We start from the raw sequence: 25,294 nt of genomic DNA, 5'->3' as shown, positions 1-25,294 counted from the left end.
GCTATTGAGTTATTTGAGTTCCTTATGTATTCTGAATATTAATTCTTTTTCAGATGACTAATTTGCAAATATTATCTCTCATCTTGTAATCTGTCTCCTCATTCTGGTGATTGCTTTCTTTGCTATGCATAAGCATTTTAGTTTATATGATACCATTTGTCTGTTTTTTAATTTTGCTGCCTGTGCTTTTCAGGTCTTATTCAAAAAATCTTTGCCCCTATCAATAGCCTAACGTGTTTTTCCTGCATTTTCTTCTAGTAGTTTCATGTCTTACATCTAAGTCTTTTGTCCTCTTTGAGTTGATATTTATATATGGTGAAAGGTTGGGGTTTAATTCTATTCTTCTGCACATGGATATTCTGTTTCCCCAGCACTATTTATTGGAGTCTTTTTTGCAACATATGTTCTTGGTACCTTTGTTGGAACTCACTTGACTGTCAATTTGTGGATTTATTTCTGGGTTCTTGGTTGGTGTGTCTGTTTTTTCACTAGTACAATGCCAATAGGATTTGATGACAATAACTTTGTAATATGTTTTGAAGTCAGGTGTTGTGATGCCTCCAGCTTTGTTCTTTTTGTTTAGGGTTGCTTTGGTTATTTGGGGTCTTTTGTGGCTCCATAAAAGTTTTCCATTGTTTTCTCTTTCTGTGAATAATACCATCAGAATTGGGATAGGGATAGCAGCGAGTTTGTGGATTGCTTTTGCTAGTTTGGACATTTTAACAATATTAGGTCTTCCAATTCATAAACATTAGATGTCTTTCCATTTGTGTGTATGAATGTTTTTCAATTTCTTTATCCTCTTGGTTAAATTTATTCCAAGGTGTTTCATTTTAAGTTTTTTTTTGTAGTGACTGTAAATAGAATTGCTTTCTTGATTTCTTTTTCAGCTAGTTCATTAATGATTTATATAGAAATATTACTAGTTTTTATAAATTGAATTTTTATCCTACCCCTTTACTGAATTTATTGGTTCTAACAATTTTTTTGGTCACATCTTTAGGTTTTTCTGTATATAAGATCATGCCATCTGCATATGAGAACAATTTGACTTCCTTCTTTATTTCTTTTTATTGCCTGATAGCTCTCATGAGAATTCCAGCACTATGTTGAGCAAGAGTGATGAAAGTGGGTATCCTAGATTTATTCCAGATCTCAGGAGAAAAACTTCCAAGTTTTCCCTATTGAGTATGATGTTAGCTGTCAGTTTGTCATTTATATGGACTTTATTGCATTGAGGTATATTTTTTCCTATATCTAATTTGTTGAAAGTCTTTTTAATTTTTAATTTGTTCTAATTAGTCATACATGACAGTAGAATGCATTTTGACACATTGTACACAAATGGACCACAACTTCTCATTCCTCTGGCTGTACATGCTGTTGAAACTCTATCATAAAAAGATGTTGGGGGTGGGGCTGAGGTTGTGGCTTAGCGGTAAAGCGTTCCTTTAGCATGTGCGAGACCCTGGGTTGGATCCTCAGCACCACATAAAAAAGTAAACAAAGTACTGTGTTCAACTACTTCTAAAACATAAATATTAAACAAATAAATGTTGCGTTTTACCAAAAGCTGCTTCTTCATCTACTGAAATGATCATTTGATTTTTACCCTTCATTCTATCAATGAAATGAATCATGTTTATTGATTTGACTATGTTGAACTGTCTTTGCATACCTGGGAAAAATTCCATTTGTTCATGGTGTACAGTCTTTTTAAAATGCTATTAAACCCAGTTTGCTAGTATTTTGTTGAGGACTTTTACATCCTTGTTTATGAGAGATATTGACGTGTAGTTTCCTTTTGTTGTTGTGTCTTTGTCTTGTTTTGGTGTCAAGATAATGCCACACTCATAGAATAAATTTGGAGGAGTTCCCTCTCCAAATTCATTTAGTAGTTCTCTTTAAAAGTTTGGTAGAATTCAGCAGTGAAGCCATCAGGTACTGAACTTTTCTCTGGACGGAGACTTTTTATTACTACTATAATCCTGTTACTCATTATTTGTCTGCTTAGATTTTCTCTCTAAGAAAATTTCTTCTCTCTGCCTTGGTACATTGTATGTGACCAGGAATTTATCCACTTCTTTAAGACTTTCCATTTTCTTATGTATAGTTGCTCACAGTAGGTCCTTATGATCCTCTGTATTTCTGTAAGTAATATAATTGTAAAGTCTCTTTTTTCAACTCTGATTGTATTTATTTGAGTATTTTGCCCTTAGTCTAGCTTTAGCTTTGTTGATTTCAAAAGAATTAACTTATAATTTTGTTGATTTTTAGTATATTCTTTCCTTTGACTAATTTTTTTGGGGGGTATAATGTGTTTTTACAACTGAGCTAGTACCCAGACTCTCTACTTTTTTGATGTAGGCCTTTTTTTTTTCTTTAAACTTCCTTCTTAGTACTGCTCTGATATATTCCATAAGTTCTAATATGTTGTATTTTTATTTTAATTTGTTTCAAGAAGAATTTTTTTTAATTTCCATTTTAAATTTCTTCATTGACCATTGGGTCATTCAGTAGCATGTTATTTAATTTCTGTACATTTGTAGTTTCCAAAGTTTCTTTTACTGTTGATTCCTAGTTTTATTCCATTGTGGTCAGAGAAGATAGGTGAGATAATTTGGATTTTCCTAAATTTATTGAGACTTATTTTGTGGTCTAACATATGATCCATCCTATGTAGAATGTTTCATATGCTGATGAGAAGAATGTATTCTGCAGCTATTGAATGGATATTCTGTAGATATCTGTCAAGTCATTTGTTCTACGGTATATTTTATCCCTGATGTTTCTTTGTGATTTTCTACATCTGACTGTTTTTGAAAGTGGAGTGTTGAAGTCGCAACTGTTACTGTACTTACTGTATTGGAGTCCATGTTTCCCTTTAGATATGATAGTCTTTGCTTCATGTATTTGGATGTTCTGGTATTGAATGCATATGTAATTGTTATATCTCTTTATAAATTACTCTGTTTATCACTATGTAATTTTCTTTTTTGTCTCTCTTTATGGCTTTTGACTTAAATTTTTTTCTGATATAAAAGTATAGCTACTCCTAATCACTGTGGGTTTCCATTTGTGTAGAACATCATTGTCCATCCATTCATTTCAGTCTATGTGTGTCTTTACCAGTAAAGTGAATTTCTTATAGACAGCATATAGTTGAATCAGTATATATCTTTTAGATGGGAAATTTAATGCATTTAATTCATGGTTGTTATTGATAAGTAAGAACTCACTCCCATCATTTCGTTAATTGATTTGGGATTATATTGTGTCTCCTTTGCTTCTTTCTTTCTCTTATTGTTGTGGTTTGGTGGCTTTCTGTGGTAACAAGGTATTACTACCTCTATTTTTAAAAAACTATTTTTAGTTGTAGATGGACACAATAACTTTTTTTAAAATTTATTTTTAAGTGGTGCTGAGGATTGAACCCAATGCCTTACACATGCTAGGCAAGTGCTCTGCCACTGAGCCCAGCCACTCCTTCTATTTTTTATTTGTGTATTTTCTGTACCTCTGAGTTTTATACTATTATGTGTTTTATACTATTGTGTGTTTTTAATGATGGTAGTTTATCATTTGGGAACTTTCAGATGTAGGACTCCCTTAGCATTTGTTATAAGGTGGGTCTAATGGTAAAGAAATTTCCTTGGTTTTTGGAGGGCCTGGTTGTTCTTTTAAACTACTTTGTAGAGATAATTATTTGAAATTTCTTTGCATTTCTTTTAAGAATTATTGGTATGCTCCAATTTTCTACTTCTAAAGACAATTTTGATAATTTTTCTTTATAATACACTTGTTTCATTTGTCTTTCAAAACATATATTTTATCTATCTCATAATTCTCCTTCTTATCTACTCAAACTTACCTTTACACTCAATCAATAATAAATGCCTTCTGCTCGGAATATGCTGTTTTCCTAACCATCTTATGGACTATCCAGGCTTATGTTGTTGACCTCTCCTGAAATGCCATCATTTTCAAATCTTAGCATTAAATTCTCCCATTTCTATGAAATCTTTTCTGTCTGTTCCAGCCTTTATTGATATCCCTCTCTTTTAACTGTTCCTCAGCTACAGGTTTTGTTCATTGGTTTAGTTCTTGATGATATTACTCTATTGCATCACTTACTATTAATTTATGTATATTAATCATATTTATCCAATAAGAATGTGACCTCTTTATGGCCTCGATTTCTGTCGTATACCTTATTTTATTTCATATTAATCAGAACTAAAACCCTTTCTATGTCTAGTATGAAAAAAAATGTAGTTCCCAAATAATTGATTGGTTTATCTATTGAGAATCACAAATTATGCACTTTGTATTATGTATGCATATGTCTATCTTGGATATCTAGGTACCCGTTGTTTTATTTTTGTTTTTGATACTGCAGATTTAACCCCAGGGTCCCTCTACCATGCAGCTATACCCCTTAGCCCTTTTTTATTTTTAATTTTGAGAGAGTGTCTCACTAAGTTACTGACAGTCTTACTAAGTTGCTGAGGCTGACCTGAAACTTGCAATCCTCCTGCCTCAGCCTCACAAATTTTTGGAATAACAGACACGCACTACTGTGTCTATTAGGTATCTGTAATTTAAATATATATATATATATATATATATATATATATATATATATATATAATCTTTGAAACTAATTTTGGAAAAGCTGAATTTTTTTTTCTAGTTGTTTTTTCTCTATTCAGAACTCTTCTGAAGTATCTACTCTATGTGGTAAGAGTACATTTCTATTAAAGCAGAGAATTTTTTTTCTTTAGTATTTGAACTTTAGATGTTTGTTTACATTTGTAGAAATAAATTTGTGTTAATATAAAGGCTAAGTTTTAAGACAAAGGAAATAAAAGTTACTAAAAAAGAATGATACTGTGATAATGTCCATCTCAGAGGAGTTTTTGAGACTGAAAAAAATATTATATTTGAAAATATTTAAAGAACCAGATAGCTGTTATAATTAGAGACTTGGAATGTGAATGAGGTAAATGAATAATCAAATGAAACTATGTATCAATAGACACATGGGAAGAAATAATTTCTAAGATAGCTTTTAATTTTCCCAATATTTAGGCAGAAAATGAAGAGCCCTTGCATCTTCTACATTCACAGAATAGACAAGGATATAGAAGATCATTGAATTCTTCAATCTTTTCTCCTATATCCAGCAATCAATCTAATGCTTATACAAAGGGAAGAGACCCTACTTTCAAAGGTATACAAATTGCATGCTACTATTGAAATAACTGAAAGTTAAATGCATCTAAATTTGGAATACAAGCATTAAGAAAATCCTTTACTAAAGAATATCAATCTTTGATCATACTACCATATATGTCATGATTTAGGAACATTTCAAGACTTTCTAATACAAAAATGATAAAGTCCAGATTACTTGGTATGACATATAGCATACAGAATCTTTCTAGCCTTCTAGTCTTCTAACTCCTTTGTGATTTTATTTATTATTCATTGATTCATTCTGGGTTTTGTTTGTTTCTTTTTATGGGGGTACCAGGGATTGAACTCAGGGACACTTGGCTACTGAGCCACATCCCCAGCCCTATTTTATATTTTATTTAGAAACAGGGAGTCACCGAGTTGCTTAATGCCTCACTTTGGCTGAGTCTGGCTTTGAACTTGCCATCCTCCTGCCTCAGCCTCCTGAGCCACTAGGAGGCTGCCACATATTACAATACAAAACAACTCAAAAGAATATTCCAAATTTCAGCAATTTCTTTTCCTAGGAGAAAGGAACAACACTAGAAGAACCAGTAAAAAATATTCTCGTTAATTGTCCTCCAGGTGTGAACCACTGCTCATGGACCATTCTGTTTTGTTTTTGTTTTTGTGTTCTGGGGTTGAACTCAGGGGCATTAACCACTAAGCCACAGGCCCAGCACTTTTTATTTTTTATTTTGAGACAAGGTTTCACTAAATTGCTTAGACCTTCTTAAAGTTGATAAAGTTGATATTCTAGATAACTGTGTGGATAATAACATCCATTGAAAAAGAGAAAAGTTTTTTTTTATCCCTTTGTAAGAATGAAACAAACAAACAAGTTCCCCCAAAGAAGACTTTCCATTATGTCTCCTTGGCTACAATAGCCTCACGTATCCATATTGCTGCAGTCTGGCTGGGCACAATTCAGGAGCCACTTGTCAAAAGAAACTAACTTTATTTTTAGAACTACAAACGCCAAACAAAACAGCTCCTCAGGGAAAAAACCCTCAGAGCCCAACTGCCACCACCGGCTTCCACAAGCCTCTCACCCCCACACCAGCCTCCCAACCTCCCACAATCCTCCTGCTCTTGAGGCCGATTGGCTGGGTTGCTTGGGCAGAGCCAAAGAAGTCCCCCAATGAGCAGCTCCGTGGAGGAGCCAATCAGCTAGATGTTGCTGGGGCCGCTGTGAGCCAATCATCAGCTGGCAGTCTGAAGGGCAGGGAAACAGCCCAATGAACATCACCGCAGAGGAGCCAATCAGCTAGATGTTGCTGGGGCTGCTGTGAGCCAATCGTCAGCTGGCAGTCTGAAGGGCAGGGAAACAGCCCAATGAACATCACCGCAGAGGAGCCAATCAGCTAGATGTTGCTGGGGCCACTGTGAGCCAATCATCAGCCGGCAGCTGGAAGTTTGCTGGCAGCTAGAAGTTTGCTGGGGCCCCTTTGGCTGTGGCTCTCAACACATATCTAAACCAACAAGTAATCATTAGCTTAAATAATTTTTTCCAGCTTTTAAAATGACCCACAGTAAGAAATTCTTTTATTTTTTCAGTAATGGAGATTGATCCCAGGGATACTCTACCATTGAGCAATACCCCAGCTCTTTTTATTTTTAATTTATTTTTATTTTTTAAAAAATGCCTACCATTAAAAAAAAAAAAAAAACTTTTATTTTAATTTTATGTAGTGTTTAAGATCGAACCCAATACTGCCGCAGTCTGGCTGGGCACAAATCACGAGCCACTGAAGCAGGAACAAACTTTATTTCTGAACTCCACCAGCACACTCCACACTCTCCCCGGGAATTCTCCCGCGAACCACGCACGCGGCGGCGTTCTCTCGGGACATACTACACCAACAGGAAATCCCTCCTCCGGAATTCCCTCCTACCACACTTCCCCAACCAATGGGAACTCTCCAGGAGTCCCTCGAGAGCTCCAAAGTAGCAGGCCCCACCCCCCCAGGCAGACAGCAGGGGTCTAATCTCCAATTGAATGCACATCTTAACATAATCAGTATCATCTCAGTGGCTTGCTGGCCTCACTTTTCAACCCAAGAGGCCATGCGTCCTTCCTCTTGGCTATGGCTTTCAGCACAATACCTCACATGTGCTAAGTGAGTGCTCTACCACTGTGCTACAGCCCTGGCCCTTTTATTTCTTATTTTGAAACAAGGTCTTGCTATATTTCTGAGACTGTCATCTAACTTATGATCCTCCTTCCTCAGCCTCCAGAATCTCTGGGATTACATGAGTGTAACCAGTAAGCCTGACAAGAAGTATCTTTTAATATTACACTCATATATAGAGAGATATATAAATTAGATCTAGATATTCTGCTATATGCTAGAAGACTCAGGTTTATGGAATCCAAATTATCTCTCTTTCTTTCTGTTAGTTGAACTTGATTGCAATATTTCTGTGTTTTGTACGGTTATTGATAAGGATTTATGTGAGACATCCTATTATACTTTATTCAATTTCATGTTTTTCAAAGGCTAATTAGCCAACTTACTAAGTTGACTTCACAAAACATAAATGGGTAACTCACATCACATTTTGAAAAGCACAAGCTTAGATCATTCAAGATTTACTCCTTCAAGCTGGAAAAGACTCTATTCTCCCCTGAAGAAAATTGTTGTCTCTAAGAGCAGTGGCAGGATGTTCTACTCTTTTAGGAAGCAGATGTCTAAAAAATTTCTCGAATCATTGTATAAAAGCATTTTTAAAAAATTTTTTTTTAAAAAATCTAAGTTCAAAATTAAGACTTCAGGGAAATTTGAAAAAAATAAATACAAGTTTATCGTGGCCAAAATGAATCACAAAAAGAAGGAAAGTTTATTAGATTGAAAGTACTCTAAAGCGGTTTATTCTAGACACAAAGAAAATCTGCCACATATTACAATACGAAGCAAATCAAAAGAATATTCCTATGTCAGTGAGCAACTCCTTTTCATGGGGCAAAGAAACAACACTAAAAGAACCAGTAGAAAACATTCTCATTACTTGTCCTCCAGCATCATCACAAAGACTACAAGCACACACTCACCTTGGGTCCGACAACGATGGGCTGCAGAAGGACAGAAACCCTTCCTGTGGAATTTCTTTCCTCATTGCAAGTCAAACAGTATTCCAAGTCTATGTTGGCAGCATTTTGAGAGAAATGTGATGGCCATGACTAGTCATTTTTTTCTCTGGATCATGAATATTACTCCAAATGTATTCAGACTCAGAGGCAAAATCTTCCTAATATAGAGAAGCAAGGTATTGAAAGGAAAGTTGACAACAAGAAGAGACAGGAAACTATTTCCCAGGAATCATTTTTGGATGTATGCAATGTCGAAATGATTCCATCAAATGGCCCATGGGCTGCGAGACCTTTCTTTGACTAAATTCCTCCTGAAACTGAATTGCTTATCCAAAAAAAAAAGAGATTAAAAAAAATGAAATCCAAATGACACCTCACATGCAAATGGACAGAGTTACCCGTTGCCACCATCACCTTAGAGTCAGGAAAGGTTTCACTAAATACACAGTTCACAGAAATAAATTTCCCTATGATTATTTTTATGGTTCCTAGGAACTAGCCTCCTGTCTCTTCTTCAATTTTCCTTTCAACACCTTGCTCCTCTAAGTTAGGAGGATTTTGTCTCTGAGTCTGAATATAGCTGAAGTAATATGATCCAGAAAAATAAATGACTCCATGTGAGGGATATTTTTTTTTTTCCATCCTGTGACCTTCGGTCTGAGGGTGTCTTTGCCTATTAGGTGAGTCTCTTGGAGACAGCATATTATTGGGTCTTGTTTTTTTAATCCAATCTGCTAGTCTGTGATTGATGAGCTTAGGCCATTAATGTTCAATGTTATTATTGAGATATGATTTGTATTCCAAGTCATTTTGGATTATTTCTAGTTTTTAATTTGACTTAGTTTCTCCTTTGATTGACTATTCCTTTAGTATTGTTCCTCCCTTTGCTGGTTTTCACTTTTTTTTTTTTCATTTCATCTTCATGGAGTATTTTGTTGAGAATATTATGAACTTCAGGCTCTCTGGTTGAAAATTCTCTTAATTTTTGTTTATCATGGAAGGTTTTAATTACATCTTCAAATCTGAAGCTTAATTTTGCTGGATATAGGATTCTTGGTTGGTATCCATTTTCTTTCAGAGAGTTGTATATGTTGTTCCAGGACCTCCTAGATTGGAGGGTCTAGATTGAGAAATCAGCTGAGATCTGTAATGGTTTCCACCAATCTGTAATCTGATATATTTTTTTTTTCCTTACAGCCTTTAAAATTCTATACTTACTCTGTATGCTAGACATTCTCATTATACTGGGCCTTGATGTGAGTGTATTGTAATTTTGCACATTTGGGGTCCTATAAGCCTCTTATATTTGATATTCTATTTTATTCTTTAGATTTGGGAAATTTTCTGGTATTATTTCATTGAAAAGATTGGGCATTCCTTTGGTTTATATCTCTATGCCTTGACCTATCCTGATAAATCTTAAATTTGGCCCTTTCATATTATCCCATAATTCTTGGAAGTTCTTTTCATTGTTTCTTAACATCTTCTCTCTGTGGTCAACTCTATGTTCAATATTATATATTTTGTCTTCATTGCCTGAGGTTCTGTCTTCCAAGTTGCCTAGTCTATAAGTGATGATTTCTATTGAATATTTGTTTCCTTCATTTCAAGGATTTCTGTTTGTTTTTTCACACTCTCTATCTCTTTATTGAACTGATCTTTTGCTCTCTGTATTTGCTCTCTTACATCATCCTTTACTTTGCAGGTCAGTTTAAACCGTGTACATTCTAAACTCCTACTCTGACATTTCTTCCACTGTGGTGTCAATGGATTCTATTATTGGAGTTTCTTTGTTTTCTTGGGGTGATTTGTTCCCTTGCTTTTTCATGTTGTTTGTATGTCTACCTATCTAACAGTATGGATCTGAGTAGAGTTTTTACCCTGTGGACTTATAGTATCCCTGAAGCTTTCCAGTATCTCACTGTTTAGGGGGAGACAAGTAATAACAAAAACCAATGCAAATAATTTACAGCATTAAGCCAAATAGTTCCTGCTATGATGTCTACAATGTTAATTATCACAATAAACAGAAATAATATGATCAGTTATTGCCCATAATTAAAAACAGCAAGTTTGCAAAAAGGGTTTACATTTTCAAATAATAGACAAAGAGAAAACAGAAGTGATATAGGATGTAATGATTAGGAAGGAGGAAGAGAGAAGACAGAAGTCAATATTAAAGGAAGAGTGAAAGAGAAAAATAGAGATTGACTGTTGGCAGAAGAAAAGAATCAAGCAAAACAGTAGGAGAAAATTTTTTAATTAAAAATTAAAATAAGGAATACAAAACAAAACTAAAATATGCTAGTCAAAAATCCTAGTTCACAAAAACTAATCCATGTAAAATAACTGGCCTCAAAAATGCTAGAAATGAGAAGTAGAAAAAGAAATTGAAACTGTATAAATGTTCATGTGCCATTAAGGTCACAATTAAACAGTAAAAAAGAACTAAGGAAAAGTTATAGAATTCTTTCCGTTGGAGTTGAAAATATTCTCAGCTTCTCTTCTCAGCAGTTTTAGGTGGGGTCTTCTGGAGTGTGATGCTCTACCCACTGGATTGCTAGAGTGAAAGGAGTAATTCTTTTGAGGGAGTTCTAAAACATGTATGTTAAAATATTGATTCTTCAGCCCTCAGGCTGTTCAGTTGGCCCTGTGACAGCCTGCCACACAGGTCTACTCAAGTGTATATCCAGGTGTACTATACAAATAGTAGTCATCAGAATGTTTGCCATGATGTGGAAAGTTTAGGAAGCACTGCACTAGAATATCAACGACCAGAGGACAGGAAAATGCTTAATATGTTGCTAACAACATGTGTATCAGAGAACACTTGGGAAAGCAGAAAAATGCTGTGGTGGTCATCTGGCATATTTGGAAGGTTCAGCCTTGGGCACTTCCTTTATGCCAGGTGGCAAGATCTGTTCAATAGCTGCTAAATGACTTCTCTCCACAGCAATAGTGTTTAACCATATGAGGCTTCTTATTGGTTAATAATGATTTGACACACAAGCCAGGCCTGAAAATTTAGGAAAGCTTCCTTCTGCAAGACATCTCTCTTTGGACATCATCACATGTGTGTTCCATCTGCCTTAATTAAATATTAAAGCCTCCATCTGTCTTTTCCAGTTCTTTCTTGTTCACTCAAGATAGAACTTACTTATTGAGTAGCTACTGCAGATCAGGTGCTCTCATGTTATTTTAAGTTGTAAAATATTTTATACAAATATTTTCTAAATGCCATAATATATGTGTGTCTTTTATGAAAATCTTTTATAATTTCAGCTCAAATCGAAAAAAATTCTAGAAAATCATTGGAGTCAATTGGTTTCTTAGAAGATGATGTAAATAAGAGGTAATTTACTTTAAAATTTTTAACATTCTATTCAGTTCAGTGATGTTTCTAGTAGGATATGAGTTTTTCCTTTTATTTTATAATTGACCACAATGAATTTATTTTAGCTTATTTTCAACATTTAGTTCCATATAGTGCCATCCAGTGAATGGTCCAACGCTACTCAGCTCATAGGCTCCAGACTTGGAGCAAAGTTAGCTGGTGAGGAAGCCCTGAAAAAAATGAGCAGAAGGAACAGAGTTATGTTTTTGTAGTAGAGAGATGAATTTAATTACACTATAACATGGATGTGAAAAAAAAGTAGCTTCTTTATTTTTTTCCATCAAGTTCTGATCTTTCTTTCTCAGGAGCCTCTAAACCTCTATAATTTAAAAAAGTCCTATTAATCCAATGTATTTAAACTCTGTTTAGAGCAATAATGAATAGTCTCTTGAGGTTTAACTCATTCTTCTGTTTCTTTCCAAGTTAATATCTGAGGATTATACAGGTGAGGGGCTCAGTGAATTCTGAGAATGAGGAAAATATACCTGACCAATGTACCTGTGCTGCTATCAGGATTGGCAACCCCAGGATTCATGAAACCCATGGCGAGTTCTCTCTGAGCTTGGCTATGGCCCATTCTTGATTCTCACTGGTGTGGGAGGCCCTCTGAGTCTCTGTCATGCCCTCCAGGCTGGTTCTCTTTCCACGAGACTATCTATACTTCACCTTTGTCAAACCTTTGCTGCAGGTCACCTCCATCCTGCAATAATAAGCCCTTGTGACTAGCCTAAAATCACTATCCACATCCTGAGTGAACCAAGGAAGACCTGGAATCCTCTTTATGCTTATTTCATCCTCCTAACAAAATTTAAGTCACCTTATGTTGACATGAATCTACCCTGCAAAGCTTCTCTAAAATTCTCACTAAAGGGTGTGGCTAAGAATTCTCTACTTGTATGCTCTCCTCAACCTACACAATACATTCCGTTCCCACCTCAAAGTCCCACAAAAGACTGTCTTGCTGCCACCTCTGCTTTGCTGTTTTCTCCTACAAACCAGACTGATGATCTTATCTGGTTGAAAGTCTATGGAACAGGAATTGGAGATGTCGTCAGTGACTTGTATAGGGATAAGCAGAGGCAGACAAGAACCGAAAACCTGAAATCAATCCAATAAACCATTCCTTGAACTTGTGTTCATTTTCAGAAGGAAGTATCCTCCAGCAACGAATGATTTCAGTACAAAAGAAAAGAAGCCAATCACAAGTGATCCATTGAGTGACCACTGTTCAGTAAGAAAGAACACCTTGCTCCCCTTGTGTTTTGAGGATGAACTGAAAAATCCAAATGCCAAAATAGTGGACATTAGTCCAGCAAAGATAGAAACTTCTCAAGTGGTAATATCTACTATTATTTAATAAATACTAATACTATGAACTTCGGAGAAAGTTAAAAAGATAACCTGTCATAAAAGTTATCTAGTCAGGAATCACTCAAGTATAGCTCTAGAATGCTCCACTGGGGCCCTTGCTATTGTACAGATCAGTTCCCAACTGATGCTCAAGGGATTACACTTTCTAAGGCCTTTGCTCTTGATGCCTCTCAAAGCTAGATATGGCCTCTACCACCCTCATTAGAATAGTTTCCACAGTCTGCAATTTTTCACACTGCCTCCTTTTTCTGAACTGAAGACTCTCCTAGGTATATCTGATTGGCAGAGCCTATATCAAATGCCTGTGCTCAAGCCCCAGAAAGGCTGCCTAAGATAGTTTCTGTTTCACCCAAGGACACATAGACCTGTAAGGTAGGAAATTCCCTAAGGTGTTGGGCAGATCAAAAATATAAGAGACTTTCACTACTGTGGCTAAATAGGAAAACTTGTGATCACAAAACTAAATATTTTTTTCTAGTAATCATAGACATCAATGTACCTTTCATACTAAAAGCACTCATAAAAGATGAATTTAATTTCACTTTTTTTGGGCAGGGGAGACCAGGAATTGAACTCAGGGACACTTAACTATTGAGCCATATTCCCAGCCCTATTTTTGTATCTTATTTAGAGACAGGGTCTCATTGAGTTGCTTAGTGCCTTGCTTTTGCTGAGGCTGGCTCTGAACTCATGATCTTCCTGTCTTAGTCTCTGAGACAGGCTTGAATTTAATTTCTTATTTCACTAATTACAGCCTTAAAGAAAAAGTAACAATCATTGACTTACATTTGCCAAATGAATACTGATAATATATGTATTTGACCAATTTCTTTGGAGTTAAAACTTTTTACTTAGGACAAGACAGAGAATATGAAAGCTAAAAAAGGAATTGAGGGGAAAATTTAAAATTGCAAATCATACAAACAGATTTCACCATTATTATGGTAAAAAGTCTGTCTTTAAGTCAACCTATTATTTTGGCTATTTTATTCCACAAATATATGTTACATATTTTTAGTATGCTAAGTATTGGTTTACAATAGATATAACCATTATCAGATAATTTTTAACTTTTTGAATTTGTACTAGAATAACCCGGTGTTTGTAATTTTGGTTTACAATCAGTTATGTCTCTTATGATTTTTTTTTACATAATCATTTTTTGGTATGCTTTTTAAATTACAGAAGACATAAACTTAAAAAATACCATCCCAATGCTCTATCCTATATGAAAATTTTATTTTCATATTTAAAATATTTGTAGCTTTTTTACCTCAATAGACTTATGACTAAGTATTCTTTCCTTTAATTCTCAGGAACAAAAGGACACAAATCCCATAATTTTCCATGATAAAAAATATATTCAAATGTTACTTTTCACAAAAAATGGACTTTCTGCCCATCTTTGGCAAAACGAAAAACTTTACCCTCATAAAAGAACAAATTTTGTTTTGGAAAGAAACTGTGCGATGCTCAAATCTTTTATTGGCAACGAAGTGATTACCTTTTCAGAACCCCAAAGAACTACACATATAACATTTGAAAAAGATAAACAAGCCACATCTTTGAGAGTGGACCAAAAAACAGTGAAGAATACTTGTGATCAGCCATCAAAAGACAGACTTTGGAGTAGAAGTTATACTATCTCACCGACTTTTTCCCATTTCACAAAAAAGTGTGTGGGCTATCTCGATAAACCTGTTATTCGAGAAAAGAGTGATAAAACTCACAAATTTGAAAGAATTCTTTCTACAGTGAAGCCGGTGCACACACACAAATTCACTGCCTCACCTATTAAAGACTACTCAAAGCCTTCGAAAAAAATATTGGAAGTTCATAAAATAAGTGACGTAACACCGTTGGATGATTTGTTAAAGTTGTCAAAAGATGATTAAAGGCCTCCAAAGATGTCATTTGTACAGTAGTATTTTGGTAACAAGAAGCAAATAACCAAGTTTCAAGATGATAAAAGGAATCCAAATTCTAATATTCTAATGAATGGCTCAAGAAAGCAAGGCATAGAAACTGGAGTTACAAATCGACAGTGGTCCAATGGAGAAAAATCAACATTTTCTAGTAAATAATAGGACACTGGGAAATAATTATCAATTAGAGGGACTAGTCCATGACTTTTTACTATCTCAATTAGATTGATCAGTCATTAGCATTCCTACAGTAAAGTCTGATTCAAGACCAAGAATGGCATGCACTAACCAGATATTTGCTGTTGGAAGCCAATAAGCTTGTTCTATAATTGAATATCAAATGAGACAAACATACCTTTAATTTATCACTGTGGAATTAATCCTTATCAGCATTTTAGAGAACCATGGATAAATAGTATCACATTAACAATGTATACAATTAAAAGGGTTTTGTAAAATTCTGAGTAACTTTTTTTGTCAGAGATATTGGAACTTCACTACTATATAGTGCTTTTTCCAAGTGTAAATTTGATTTTTAAAAAATGAATTGGTAAATAATTTAAAAGAAGAACGTATTCTTAGTTGTAAGTTACATAATTTTGATAGTGAAGCCTATAAAATATATCTTGACATTACATTTTATTTATTTCTCATTAACTTCTCATTATATCAAACAATATAAAGGCAGAATTCATCTTAGAAACAAGTTGCGGGGTAGGGATATGGCTCAAGTGATAGCCTGCTCGCCTGGCATGCATGAGGAACTGGGTTCGACTCTCAGCACCACATAAAAACAAAATATTGTGTCCACCTAAAACTAAATATATATATGTAAAGAAACAAGTTGCATTTCAAAAGTTCATTTGTAATTCATTTCTTTGGAATTCAGAATGTATTTTACATAAAAATAATCTTGCGGGGCGGGGCAGTAGAGCACTTGCCTAGCATGTGCAAAGACTTGGGTTCGATCCCCAACGTGGAAAAAAAAACAAAAATATGGGGGAAAAAAGTGATAAATTCCAAGGTTAACCCACAAAAGACTTTTAATTTATCATTTTATCCCAGAGAGTTTAAGTAAAAATGGTAAAAAGCAATAATTATATAATTCCAATAATTAAAAAGAGAAAGCTGAGTAAGAAAAGACTTTTTAAAAATCTTCACTTTTAGTACATGAGAAGCTGGTTGGATTAGAAGCATTTAGGGGAAGGTTTCCGGAGCCTTTGAGAATTTCCCGGGGGAGGAGGTCGCGGGCGTAGGAGGAGGTGGGGCAGAGCTGTCGCCGCCTCCTTTCTTCCCGTTACTGGCTGCGGAGGTGGGAGAGCGGCTGCAGCTCAGTCATGAGTCACTTTTCTTTTTCCCTCTGTTCTGTTCTAATTGTCATCCATTCTCCCCTTGACTTCCCTCCTTTAGAGTCAGGACAAAGCAGAGCAGTTTCCCGAGTCCCCTGCCGGGTCACAAACTCTTCGTAAGTAGCAACAATAAGAACAACAGGGAGGAGAACACAGAGTTAATGGTACAAGGGATGATGGCAGTTTTTCCGAGACAGCGGCAGAGAGAAGTGTGAGTGAGCCTTGGGATAGGGCAGACAGGTGTGAATTTGGACAAACGAAATAAAATGATCTTCAGTCTCAATTTATTTTATCTCCATCTTAAGATGGGGACAACAGTACTTTATTACAATTTGAGTATTTTCAGGATTAAATAATACCTAGTATTTTGAGCATTGCAGCATTCAATAAAAATTCCCTTCCTTTTCCCGCCTTTTCCCCTTAGGCTGCTCTTAATGTAAGTATAACTTCTTAAAAGATATTCTCAGAAGTGTCCAATTTTTTTTACTAAATTAAATGTTTCACGTATCGATAGTATTCAGACTTTAGCCCACAGTATTAGTTAAACTGTTCTGGAAGTTTGGGCAGGTGCTTCTGAGCTTCATCCTTTAAGAAAGTATTGCAGTAACTTAAAATTACATTTGGCTTGAGGATTCTTCATTAAAGTAACTTCATAACTGGGAGCAGGGGATTCTGAGAAGGTGGCAACCTAACTTCGGCACCTTTAACTTCGGCACCTTTCTCTTCTACCTTCAGCTTGAATCTATCTTCTCTTCCGTAGCTGCTGGGGCTTTCAAGCATTGGGGTCAAGATCAGACTTGGATTCTATTCTACAATGACATCTGAACATGTCCTCAAAGGCTAGTCTGAGTCACAGGCAGCAATGCAGATGGTACTGTACATTGCCTAGCTGGCCAGTTTGGATCTGTGGATCACCTCGCTGGAAGGTTGCCTTGGATTCTGTGTAAATGTTCTGGAGGCCAAAAAGAAACCACTAAACTCATGAAAAGCTGTCAGGGATCCATGAGTTTTCTCCCAGATGCCTCACTGGGGGACTGTGGTCTGCTTATTTCTGTTAAATAAGCAGGAGGCCATTAGCCTGAGGTTGTTTCCATGCTTTGAGTTCCTAACTAATGGCAGCCTAACCCAGTATATAAATAAACTGGAACCCAATTTAGGAATGTGACAAATAGCTGCGTTTCAGCCAATCACAGGAGAGAGTTTCAGCAACACGGGCAGCCAACGCATCACCCCATACCCAATAAGGCAAATGCCTCATCACACCAAGCCCAAATAGATGGCTAGTTGTAACTACTCATGTGAGTTCTCTACTTTGCTTCTATATTCAGCCTATAAAAGCTCACTGCTCACACTGCTGGGCAGAGATCTCTGAACATCTGATTCTAAAGTGCTGCCTGATTCATTGATCATTCTTTCTCAAACCGTGCTAAAATCTAAATTGTCTAAAGTTTTTCCTTTAACATTTCTATAGCCCCAGCCCACAGTAGGCAAGACGTCTATCTTCTACCACGCACAGGTCTATGGTCACTAAGGTACTGCGACAGTCTCATAAAAGTGGAAGCATAACTTTCCTAATATGAAAGGAAATGATAGGAACTCATCTGATTTACCATAAAATTAATAATTATGCATAGTAAGTAAGGAAAAACGAATAAAGAACACTTATTCCCTACCTCTCTAGTTTTCCTGTGTAGTCTTCCTTATAATAGCACCAATGATCTCCTACCTCACCCATTACTTCTCCTCATTAGGGGTGTGAAACCTGATTAGAGGTATTAGCAGTCTGCCCAAGTTTCTTGATTGGATAAGACTCATCCATTAAAAGACTATAAGCAGAAGGGAATTGATTCTTTTCTCTTTTTGCCCTAATTCAAAAGGAGCAGCAATCCTTGGTAAACGTGTGTATTCTGGAGACTCACATGTTACGTTGGATGAGCGATCTTACAATTGGGGACCAAGAAGCAGAACAGTCCTACTTGAGTCTATTTTTCTCTCAAAACTAAGCCATGCTGTCAAACAGCTTAAACTCTGTTATGATTGCCATCAATCTACCTGCTACATCTATCAGTTGCCTTCAAATTTGAGCAGGGAAGATAGGCATTATTTTCTTAAGCCTCCTCAGACTCTGTTAGGGTTCTTCAGAGGAACAGAACTGATAGAATATATGTAGTTATAAGAGTGGATTTGTTGGATTCACTTACATGATCAGAGGCTGAGTAGTCCCCCAGTAACCCTCTGCAGGCTGGAGAGCCAGGGAAACCCACTAGCAGCTCAGTCCAAGAAGCTGGGAGCCTTAGCACAAAATGGGCCAATAAGGCAGCTCCAGTCAGAATGATGGTCTGGAAAGCCCTTTGAAGAGATATTGGAGCAAATCTGCCACTGAGCAAATCTGTATTCAAAGGCTAAAGAATCTAACTTTGATGTCCATGGATGATAGCAGCAGGAAAAAAAAAATGCACCCACTCAAGAAAGTTCAAGCTCAGTTGCATAATTGAACTTTCTTCTTCCACATTTTCATTCTGTCTGGACCTCCAACCTACTGGACAATGCCACCTGCATATAGGGCCAGTTTTCCCCACTCAGTTTGCTGACCCACATGCCAGTCTTCTCTGGAAACACCCTCACAGATACACACTGACAAATGCTTTACTACTTTTCTAGGTATTCCTCAAATTTAGTCAAGCTGACAACCAAAATGAGCCATCACAAATCCTAATACATTTCTTTCAATGTACTTTCTCTGATTCTATCACATAGCATTTAAGATTTAAAAAATCAATGCTGCCAGGATTGGGAAAGACTCATAGGGCAGATTTGTATTTTAGAACCTTTGAATTCTTTGCACCTGGCACAGGTACAGGCCCAGAATGAATGTGGATTGGGTGGCAGGGGAAACTGCTACAGCAACTCAAACTGTTTGCAAGTCATCAATCTTGCCTTGCTTTCTGAGCCACACTCTCATGGAACTCAGATTCTAGTGCCCTGGCCCATCTTCACCCATTTCCATGCCTGCTCCAGCTTGGTTCAGTCTAAATCCCTACTTGTTCCTGCATGAATAATGGACATTTAGCAAGTGTTATCTACTCACAAAGAACACTTTCTCTGAGAACATCACATAGTTAAAATTTGATATGACATTTTACTATCTTTGTCAAATTATATGCAGCACATCTGGAAATTTTTCTTCCAGTTGAATTAAGTAATTGGTCCTTGGCATAAGCAAATCAAATCTATACCTGAGCATAATAAAATTTATTAAACTTTAGTTGGAGTGCACAGCCAGATAGTCACATCAAAAATTCTTTTTGATAAGTTTGATCCAGCAAAATCTCTCAATTCCAGCACTTTTATTAATGTAAATGTCCTAGTTAACATTAACACACCTGGCTTTACTATGAATATGATAACAAGGCAATGGATTTCTCTTGACTTAACTCTTCTTTTTCCTTGTCTCTACCCCCCCACACACACACACACTCACACTCTATAGCTTTTAATTGAACTCTGCAGCCTCTGTATTTAGAAATCATAGGAAAAATGATTTTGCCTTTTCCTGGAGCAGAGAGCTTCTTCTCAGCAGTGTCCCTGAAGCCTTGGCTAGAATACCTCTGGAATGGAGCAGGCACTGTTTTCAAAGCAGCCTGTGCTACTTTCAGGCCTCACTAAAAGACACCAGACAGGAATCGGGTGATACAATCAAATGGATAATTTGAGAATAATTTAATAAGAGGCTATTGTGAGGGTTCCTGTCGTCCCCCAGCCCTAGTCATCTCGTAGCCTATGGGCTGAAAGGAAGTAGGGATTCACAGAATCCAAATAGAGCAGGATGTGATGCCAGCCCATGGTAACGCCTTGGGAAGGAAGCTTAGCTAATAATTCCTGAACCCTAATTTCCTCTTGCCCTCTTAAGCCTGTGGTGTATCTCATTGGCTAAAAGCAACCAAAAGTTGGGATTTACAGTGAGGCAAGAAAGGGCACAAATTGTAAGAAGGTGCTTAGCAACAACAAGGTCAAGCCTGCAAGTAAATGCCCCCTTCTGTGTCTAGGTGCCTCTCCTGCCTCATTTTAGTCCCAACCCTGGGTTAAGTGAGTCCAGTGAAGTGATTCATATAAATTAATTCTGTTCTCCCTAGCATGACAAATCGATTTGAAGGTGAACCAGAAGATATTGAGCACAAACTGTCAGGAAGTTCTCATTGTCATATGTCATAAAACTGTGGCTTCCACTAACCCCACTTGATCCACTGTGCTTGATCCAGAAACAATACCTGACCCAGTTAGATTTCTTTTAAGTATAATTTTCAAAAGTGGAGCTTGACTCTCATAGAAATATAAACTGAACACTTTTATTCAACCCATTCATTAATAAAGAGATGCTAAACTAGTTTGAAAGAAAATATGAGGACATTTAAATAGTCAAGGCAGCCAAAAAAAAAAAAATGCTAAAGTGAATATGCTAACGAATGCGAAGCTGGTCAATACCGTAAAGGTGATAAGTTGAAAACTTTGGGGCTATCTTTTCTGCTGGAAGGAAATCAATGCTATCTCTACAGATAATTTCATTTGCATTGCTATGGGCAGGTACTCTTTGCATTATTATTGGTTTTCTATGAGTTAACCTCTTCTAAATAGTCTTAGACTTAATTAATCCACCAGCTATCCCATCAGATAATTCCCAGCATTCCACTGCAATGCATTCAGTAATCACCTCTCCTATCTCTAAGTACTGGATAATGTTTTTACACATTTCTCTTCTCCCGGAAGCCATTCAGATGTTCAGTGACACCAGGAACAGTTCATCTTTCTCTGGGAGTCAGGTGCCCAGAGTTGGACGCAGGTGTGGTGTGAATAAAAGAGTGTTTTATTTCAGGAACCCAAAGGGAAAACTAAAACCACTCATAATTAAAGCCAAGGAAATAATATTAATTGTAAATCCTATTTACTGCTTATTTTACTCTTAAGGAACACCTTTATTGTGGACATTCTCTGCCCAGAAAAGACATCGATCGGGCTGTGCCTGTACAGCTTTAACAGTGAGACCACAAGAAAGAAGAAAAGGACTCGTCAGACAAGTAGTGTGCAATGGTAGCCTCCAAGGTGGCCTTTAATTTGTCAACGGGCCTATTGAGAGACAATAGTTCATTTGATCCAAATGCTGCACTTTCTGTGAACAATATGTCTAGAACCAAAATATGGGCTCTCCGTTTCAGATGTGAACTACCTGTTTAGTGGTTCCAAGTAATTGGTGCTTCAGAGACAGTTTTCTTTCTTTTCTCCTGGCATCCTTATAATTTTTGCTTTTTTTTCCCTCTTTTCTTTCATTGTTTTGCTTGTGACCTTAGAGACAAAAAAGGGTCTTGTAAATCTTCCAGACTAGAGTTGTCTAATAGAGTTTCTATCAGCAGTGATAGAATTATCGGTATCACCGCTGCTTAGTAGAGTAGCTGCCAGCCACATGTGACTCTGAAACACTTAGAATGTTTCCAGGGCAGGGCTTTTAAAACTCAGCATTATTAATACTTGGGGCTGGATAATTATTTGTTGTTGATGACATTGCAGAGAAAACACATCTGTCCTGCTGGGTAGGAACCATTTGACTTTAGCCCTGTTCTCCCAGCCCTCAGCAATCTTATTTAACTCCTGTTGACTCCCCCTCATATATTCAGTCCCTGTGGCCATCCCAAACTCTCCCACTCTCATCAATCTCTTGACCTCAACCTGCCCACCAGTTGCCAGAAGAGAAGCAAAACAGCACCAATTGCAACTGTTGTATGAGATCACTTCTGCATGTAATTCTGGAGTTTACTTAAAATTTCCCATTCTCATGGGGATGATAAATATTAGTGAATTTCTTCATTCTGTGAGAAATTCAAACTGGGTTACCTGTCTACCTAGAGCTAAGAGAGGAAGCTAAGTAAACAAAAACAAGAACAAAAACAAAAGCGTGCACACACACACACACACACACACACACACACTATGAATGAAGATATAAGAGTATAAGAGGCCAGGGTTCAACAACCAGTTCTGTTAACTCATGTTCATTTGGTAAAGACCTTCAACCTCTTCAAACCTTAGGTTCCCCACCTGTTGATTTTTTTCCTAAGATTTTGGATGATCTTTCTAGGTTTAGACTTTTAAGATTAAACCCTTTTCTTCTTTGCTATTAAATTTTCAATTAAAAAAAATGTTTATTGAGTGCTTACTATGTGCCATCACTGAGCTACCTGCTGGGAATGTAATGGTGACAAAACAGACTTGGCTTCTGCCCTCTGGTAGCTTTGTGGGAAAGCTGGCTACCTACCCAATGCTTTACCCTGGGAATGTTCGACTCTAGAGAGTACAAGTGGTCTACCCTGTGGGTTAACCCACAGGGTACTAGGAAAGTGAGACTAGGCTTCCCCTCAGTTCACGATTTCTTCCATGCACCTTTATTAACTGCGGAACAGCACTGGAGATTCTATGCAAATGGTTCTACAAGGAACTCAGAACAGACATCAGCCAATCAGAATAAACTATGACTATAATATGTTGTCACTCTTAGACTTATTCCTTTGGTTGCTGGTGTATGATGAGGTCTGGCAGATTCCACAGAAGGGACCAGAGTGACCATGGTAGTAGGTCAAGTCTTGGAGGACTTGGGGAAATTACTTTTTTTCCCCCATTTTTATAGAAATATTTCAATATTCTAGTTATAGGGTGGCCATACTGGTATGCTACTATTGAATACAAACCCTAAGTAGAATTGATGAGCTAATGTGGACACCCAGCTATATTATTTATCAATAGCATTGATCTTTCCAAGATCACCAAAGTCTATAATACCGCTAACATTTTTAGCAATGTCTACTTGGACAATCTTAATTTTAATTTCAATCTTAATTTTATTTTGCTCATTTGACTCTACCCAAATTTCTACCCAGGACTTCCTTCTCCTGAGCCATTTCACAGTTCTTTTCTCTGAGTTCAAAGTAGATTTATCCAGGGTCTGAGCCTGCGGTGCAGTGGTGTAACACTTGCCTACCATGCACAAAGCCCTGGAGTCAATCCTTGATCCTGCAAAAAAAAAAAAAAAAAAGAAAAGAAAAGAAAAGAAAAAAAATAGGTTTATACATCACCTCCTTGTATCGACATGTTATTCTAATACTTGTAATGGTTTAGAGTCCTACACTGTCTTGTTTGGCTCAATGCAATGTCCTTCCTTGGAAATTACTCTAATGGTAGTTATTTTTCTCTAAGTATGGAGAAACTATTTCATGCTTCTATAATCCAGAATGTGTGAAGAATTATTCCACTTCTCTATCTCTCTCTCCCTTCCTCCTTCCTTTCTTTCCTTCTCCTTTTTCTTCCTTCCTTCCTTTGTTCCTTCCTTTGTTCCTTCCCTCCTTTTGTTATTCATTCATTAATTTAACATACATACAGTGTATACCTTCTGTTCTATGTACTGAAAATAGAGCTGTGAGCAAAAACTGAGTTCCCCACTCTTAGGGACGTGGATGAAGATAACAATGGAACTTAATTTCATGGTTCCTCACTTGCATTAACTTTTTCTTAGACCCCATAAGGGGCATTAGCAAAATATATTTACCTGTCTTATGTATTTTACAAATTTTAAAAAACATATAGAAGATATCTTATTTGCAAGTGGTTAAGATGCTGTCCCTTTCCACTCCAATATTTCTGCCCTTGCCTTTTTAGTAGATGATATTTAAATGGCAAAAGATATTTTAGGAATTCTAGTTATAGGGTGGCTATAAGCTGCATTAAGAATAAATCTAACCTGGATCTATAGAGGTGGCATGCAACCACATCTATACAGAGGCATTTAATTAATGGCTTCCAAGAATACTACTACTGCCTATTGTGCTGTCTACTGCAGGACACAATGCTACAAGTTCAGAGGACATAACATGAAACAAAATGTGTCCTGTGGTGGCCACTGTGAAGTTTGTGGCTAGAAGCAGAAACAAGATTTGAAAGTTGGAAGTTGGAAGCTAGCTGTAAAACACATTTTCATCACCAATACAGCTACAAGCAAAGAACTGAGGTTTCATCAATACTTAGAATAAGTTCTTGCTTGTTGAAAATATGCTAAAAATGTATATACAGTGAAAGATATGTTGTATTCTTATTTTTTTCATAGGAACTATGCAAAATAGAAGTCATCAGAATTCCTGTGTTTGTAGAACACAGATTTGTAGCTATACTTCAGTGAGTCTGTTAAGTGTGAAGATGCATGTTTTATAAATCCCAAGTATTGATAATAAAAATAAACTAGCAAAGCAATAAAAGAGAAAATGAGTTATTTTTCAATCAATTTATGAGAACTATATTACAGAATTACTATCATATACAGAGGTAATATATATATATATATATATATAGCTGAAGACAGAAAATTAATAAAATTAATGTTAATTTTCTGCTACTTGTCACATTCTTAAAATGTCTTAGTCCTGATTCCCTGTGAATAGACAGTAAGTTTTATACTTTACCATGATCTGTGTGGCATCAAAAAAGAATCTCAAGTAGGGGCAACAGGAGATGGAGAAAAACACAGAGACAAAGAAAACACAGAGAAATTTTTAAGCAAAGCTGGGACCAGGTGGGACACTGCACTCTGATGGAGAAACAGTGACCCAGAACTAGCTCTGCAAGTTTATTATATAGGGTCTCATAATCAGGAAGTTTAACTATATGAGCATTGTAAATTATTCAAGGCTTGTGAGTTTTATCAAGAGTTTTTTTTTGTGCATTAAAAAGTTACAAAGCTAGAAACATTTTTGCAGCTATCCTACCATCACAGTGCTAAGAACATCCTGCTATTACCCTGCTGCACCCAGGAAGCCTCTTGTACTGGAACATCGGATAACTATTAGCATCAGAGCCAGTGTCAAGGCTGTCAAAATCCTCGCCTTTTGGCAAG

At 36.5% G+C, this 25,294-nt stretch overlaps 1 protein-coding gene across 7 annotated transcripts in view; it reads left to right on the top strand.

Moving 5' to 3' along the window:
- C11H1orf141 (chromosome 11 C1orf141 homolog) overlaps positions 1 to 15,477 on the top strand; it is a 52,700-nt gene extending 37,223 nt beyond the window's left edge. For 4 of the 7 annotated variants that reach the window (XM_078026479.1, XM_078026478.1, XM_078026477.1 and 1 more), the window contains exons 5-7: positions 11,612 to 11,681; positions 12,870 to 13,059; positions 14,411 to 15,477. In XM_078026479.1, coding sequence (XP_077882605.1) covers positions 11,612 to 11,681; positions 12,870 to 13,059; positions 14,411 to 14,989 — 839 coding nt within the window. In that variant the 3' untranslated portion in view covers positions 14,990 to 15,477. Of the gene's footprint in view, positions 1 to 5,095; positions 5,234 to 11,611; positions 11,682 to 12,869; positions 13,060 to 13,353; positions 13,996 to 14,410 lie in introns of those variants that run through there. The other 3 variants (XM_078026483.1, XM_078026481.1, XM_078026482.1) reach the window with 3 other exon arrangements.
- The last annotated feature ends 9,817 nt before the right edge of the window (positions 15,478 to 25,294 follow it).

Source organism: Ictidomys tridecemlineatus, chromosome 11 (assembly GCF_052094955.1).
Source record: "Ictidomys tridecemlineatus isolate mIctTri1 chromosome 11, mIctTri1.hap1, whole genome shotgun sequence".
NCBI lineage: Eukaryota > Metazoa > Chordata > Mammalia > Rodentia > Sciuridae > Ictidomys > Ictidomys tridecemlineatus.
The sequence above is the reverse complement of the archived record's forward strand: the minus strand, read 5'-3'. Positions and strand labels throughout refer to the sequence as shown.